At 43.7% G+C, this 5,027-nt stretch overlaps 1 protein-coding gene across 1 annotated transcript; it reads left to right on the top strand.

Annotated features, from left to right (window-relative positions):
* Positions 1–124: 124 nt before the first annotated feature.
* Positions 125–3,898, top strand: RPL6 (ribosomal protein L6). Its single transcript, XM_009880309.1, has 6 exons — positions 125–399; positions 492–590; positions 1,438–1,581; positions 2,573–2,621; positions 3,015–3,199; positions 3,702–3,898. Exons 1-6 carry the CDS (start codon positions 133–135, stop codon positions 3,852–3,854), a joined length of 897 nt encoding a protein of 298 aa, XP_009878611.1. The 5' UTR covers positions 125–132; the 3' UTR covers positions 3,855–3,898.
* The last annotated feature ends 1,129 nt before the right edge of the window (positions 3,899–5,027 follow it).

The following is a 5,027-nucleotide window of genomic DNA, read 5'->3' as shown; positions in this document are numbered from 1 at the left end:
AGGAGATGGCTGGCAACTGTTCCAGTGGTGGAAAGGATGGAGTTCCCGTTCCTTTGTGCTGTTTCTGTAACTTAGACACTGCTCTGCACACCTCATAATAAACCATAATTTCTATTTTATTTGGCTCCACAGATGGCGGGCGAGAAGGCAGCCAGTGAGAAAAAGCCAGGTGAGAAGGCGCCTGGTGAGAAAAAGCCAGGCAAGAAAAAGACGGGTGAGAAGAAGCCGGCTGAGCAGAAAGCAAGCCAGAGGGAAGTAGGTGAGAAGAAAAAGAGGATTAAGAAGTATCATGCCAGCCGTAACCCTGTCCTGGCCCGGGGCATTGGGAGATACTCCCGGTCAGCCATGTATGCCAGAAAAGCACTGTACAAGCGCAAGTACACTGCTCCAGAAACAAAGGTAGGACAGTAAATACCGTGTTTAAATAATCATGTTTTTCAGGATGACTTTGGTTTGCAATGTCCTACATTTCTCCTTTTCTTTGCTTACAGATAGAAAAGAAGAAGAAAGAAACGCCACGTGCAACCATCACCAAGCCAGTTGGTGGAGACAAGAACGGAGGCAGCCGTGTGGTTAAAATCCGCAAAATGGTAAGAAAAAGAAATCAGATGCTCACAGTTTAAGGCTGTTACGTGTAACTTCTGACTCGATGATGCGCCTCTTGGCTGGGGCAGCGCAGCAGCCTCAGCCCGTGCCATGCTGCACTGAGCTGTTGGCAGTCATCTCCTTGAGATACGGACCTAGTGATTGTCCTTCTCGCGGGAGACGTTGGTAATTCAGAGAATGGCTTCTCCTGCTCTACGTTTGAATCGCTGGCTGAACCGGGAGCGTGCTCGGAAATACAGAGCGGGTCTCGACTGCTGCTGTTGCATAGCTGTACAGAAAATACTCAATGTGTTCCTGAAGGGCAGCAGAAAAAAAAATAATCTTTTGGAAAAGTAATTTTTAGTGAAATGGTACGAACCATCTCATACTTCCAGAAGGTAGCAATTACTTTTTCACATCTCTGGTTTAGTCCCTTTATACAAAGGAGAAAATGTAATAAATACATCCCAATAACTATAACCCGCCTGATACCAACACAGTCCGTTGAACCGGTTATCAGTGGCTTAACTCCCGTTTCTGTTCAGCGACACGCTGAACTGCCCTGATAAGGTGGGAAATTCACTCCATGCCCTAGGACATCCAAGTCTCAGCGTGGAGACTGTTGTGCAGTGATGCCTGATCCCCTCAGATGGGGAGAAGGATATTTTTAACATCAGAAGGAGTAAGGGTGTGCAGTAACGGCTTGTGTGCTTGTTAGCCTTAGTTTCCGCCTTCTGGAGAACCCCAAATTCTGCAGGTATTCTCTTAGGAAAGGAGTACTCTAAACTTTAGTGAAAGCTTTTTGTCTGGTGGAATACAGGGTGGTACAATGTTTTGTTTCTCTTTTTCTAGCCCAGATACTATCCCACTGAAGATGTTCCTCGCAAGCTTTTGAGTCACGGCAAGAAGCCCTTTTCCCAGCACAAGAGGAGGCTGCGGGCCTCTATTACTCCGGGAACTGTTCTGATCCTTCTGACTGGTCGTCACAGAGGCAAGGTAATCGGGGGGGCTTCTTCCTCTTTGCTCTCACCGTGGCTTTGCAGCATTTCTGCGCTGAAACTGTTCTGACTGAGCAGAGGTATCCCGAATTTACCAGCTGATGTCAGGAGACACTGCTCAGCAGCGAGATGCGAATCTGCAAACCCGCTTTTCTGTGGATTCTGCCTAGATGCTTTCTCTCGTCCTGCCTTTAGGAGAAACAGTCCTTAAACTACTGTTGTTCTACACAGAGCTGGAATTAAAACAGGCTAGTCCAGTTGCTTAGACAAAATTAAGGGAGTCTTCCTGCAGTGCAGAAAAGTGTGTAGATTTGTGTCATGCTGACTGCGCTGCAGAATGGCAGACCTGATGCCTGTTCCTATTGCTGTTGCAATGAAACTAAAATTTTGTCTTAAACTACCTATTGCAAAGGAAAAATTACATTTTAATTCTTAATCTTATTATCGAGGTAACACTTGATTGTTACGCTAAGCTGTGTTGTTCATCTTAGTGAGGTTTATTAACAGGTCTTACCTGGCATCCTTTATTTTCTCAAATTCCTTGACTTTGATGTCACATTAGTTAAAAGGCTGCGGTTCAGGGAAGGAAGTCTTGACCAGAAGGAAAAAAAATGCAACTGGGGGATGGCTCTGACCATGTGATACATTGCGGTACCCTTCTGGGTGTTACCTAGTTCTTGCCTTTAACTTGTACAAAGAATTTGGGTGACAAGACGGCTGTCTCTCCATCCTGTAGAATGGGTTCTAATTGGTTTTGCTCGGCCTCGAATGATGAAGCATGAGGAGAGTCGCAATCTGTCAGAGATGTGGTAACTGGCAAAGCTGTAGTAAGGAAGTGCTGGTAGGGGGCTTGCTTCTCCAGTCACGCAGTTGTGTCCGCGCTTGGGTGCTGTACGGATGCTTGTACCAATGAAGCAGGCACGGTCCCCCTTTGGTTGTATTTCAGTGCTGGGGCCTGAGGACTAACGTCACATCTTGTCTGTTTTCAGCGCGTCGTCTTCTTGAAGCAACTTGCTACTGGCCTTTTGCTTGTTACAGGTAAAAACTTGTTGCATAAATGTGATGATTTGTTTGTTTTGGGGGATTTCGTTGGGGAGGTGTTAAGTTCAAGTTTTGTCTGCGGGGTCAGTAGTACTACAGATCCGCATGCGGATGGTTTGGAGCACGATGTATTCGTGTATCTAAGTGGAATCATGTTTTGTGGCTTTCCAGAGAGTTGGAGGGGAGGTAATTAAGCTTCAATACCTGGAAGAGATCAAGAAGCATTTTTTGGCTTTTCTGGAGGCTGTGGGGAAGGGCTTTGTTGATTGTTCAGATTTCAGCTATGGGCATCTCTGAAGGAAACAAGTCATCTCATACGCTACAAGAATTCAACTTAAAAGCAGTGGTTGTTTCCAGGAAAGCTAACCTTGTTCTCACTTCTGTCTTTAGGACCCTTGGCTATCAATCGCGTCCCTCTGCGTAGGGCCCATCAGAAATTTGTTATTGCTACATCTACAAAGGTTGATATCTCTGGAGTGAAAATTCCCAAGCATCTCACTGATGCGTACTTCAAGAAGAAGAGGCTGCGTAAGCCCAAGCACCAGGAAGGCGAGATCTTTGACACTGAAAAAGAAGTAAGAAACCTGATTGTTCATTCTTTCTGAATGTCCTTGTTATAAAGTCAGGCTGCAAAGGGGGTAATATCATGAAAGAAATGGACAATTGGATTTTAAGTAGTCCTCAGTAAAGCGAGGTAATGCTGTTAAAATGAATTAATAGAGCAACATTGAGATAAACCCCTTCTAAATTTGGAAATTCTTCCCTGCTTCTACCTTAGCAGAACAGCAGCAATGATTTTTCCAGTTAAATGTCTTTTTTGACCGAGAAGCACCTTTACTGTTTTGATACTGCCAACAGCATGCTGCTGGCTCTGATATCTGCAACATACGCCAAACGGTGGCTTCGGTTCTCTTTGCCACCTCCGGTCTCCTACCACCTTTCCCATATTTAGAACAAAGGCTGAAAAGATTTCCTAAAAATGCCAGAAGTCAGGGTTTGCCCTGAATTTTTCGCATCTCCTTAGAAGAGTCTGTAGTCACTTTGCAGGATTTTAATGTTATTCCTTGTACTTTCTAGAAATATGAGATAACGGAGCAACGCAAATCAGACCAGAAGGCAGTGGATTCACAGATCCTTGCACGAATCAAGAAGGTGCCTCAGCTCCGTGGGTACCTGCGTTCTACATTCTGTCTCTCAAATGGAGTGTATCCTCACAAATTGGTGTTCTAACTGTTCTGAAAGCACCACATTAAATTCGAAGGGAAAAAAGCAAGCATTTCTGGTGTCTTCATTGCAATCCATAATAGAATGTTGCACAAATTTTGCAGTGCATGTTATTTACTGGATAGGAAAACTGCTTGTGGCATGAAATTCTGAAGGGCTTTGTGTACATGACTAGAATTTTGAGTGTGTAAGGTTTTGGGTGTAGGGATTTTGGTTGTTTTTTTGTTTTGGGTTTCTGGTGGTTGCGTTTTTAACTATTTAGTATAAACGGGAATTCAGCTTTCTTAACTATGAATGAGTTGGAGGGGGGGGGAAACCCCAACAAAAATCAACAGATTTTCTTTTGGGAATAGCAAATATAAATAGTGGATTGACTACCCATCAGGACGCGTTGCAGAATAAAATCCAGCCCAATGGCTGCGCCGGTGTATTTCTCTGCACCCTGACTGTGCTGAAACCAATGCTTCAGGTATCTTTTGTAAAGATCAGGTTTTAGCAACAAACCGCTGCTAGGTAACTCATTAGCATTTTAAAGCTTGTGTACAGCTTCGTTGAGATGGTTTTTCTGACGAACAGCTTTGATCCATCAATCACCACATAAACCTCAGCAAATATAGCAACTTCTTAGAGGTGTTTCAGGAGCCATGCCTTGCATTTTGAAGTGGAAGCACTGGGAATACTTTAGAGTTTTGCAGGGTTACTTATAATCCCTGGAACTGTAAAAAAAAAAAAAATAATAATAATTTGGAATGTATGTCCCTTCCCAAGTTGCTATTTTTTTCTCTTTGTCCATGTGGGATGTAGTGCTTTTAGTTGGGAAGAATACCTGCTTAGATCAAAAAGCAAAAGTGTGCTTCTCAATTTTGTAGACTCAGAAATGAGTTAAAAGCAGAAGCTGTTTCTGTGAAAGGCAATTATTTTTCTGTCCTGGGAGAATTCCGGAGTCTCAACATTTTTTTTCCTATCAGAAGCTGGCAGAAAGCGAGTTGAGAAAGTTAGTCCTGTCTGTTTTCTTTGTTGAGGTCAGTTACCAGATATCTGGAAGAAGATGCTTGAGAAGCAATAGCTCTGCTCTTACAAAAACTGAGGATGTACATATTAACCAATCTGGCACGCTTGAGCTCATTCTTAGCCAGACTTATGCAGGAAACAAGGCTTATATAACTGCACCATCTGTCT

Source organism: Charadrius vociferus, unplaced genomic scaffold (assembly GCF_000708025.1).
Source record: "Charadrius vociferus isolate BGI_N301 unplaced genomic scaffold, ASM70802v2 scaffold332, whole genome shotgun sequence".
NCBI lineage: Eukaryota > Metazoa > Chordata > Aves > Charadriiformes > Charadriidae > Charadrius > Charadrius vociferus.
The sequence above is the reverse complement of the archived record's forward strand: the minus strand, read 5'-3'. Positions and strand labels throughout refer to the sequence as shown.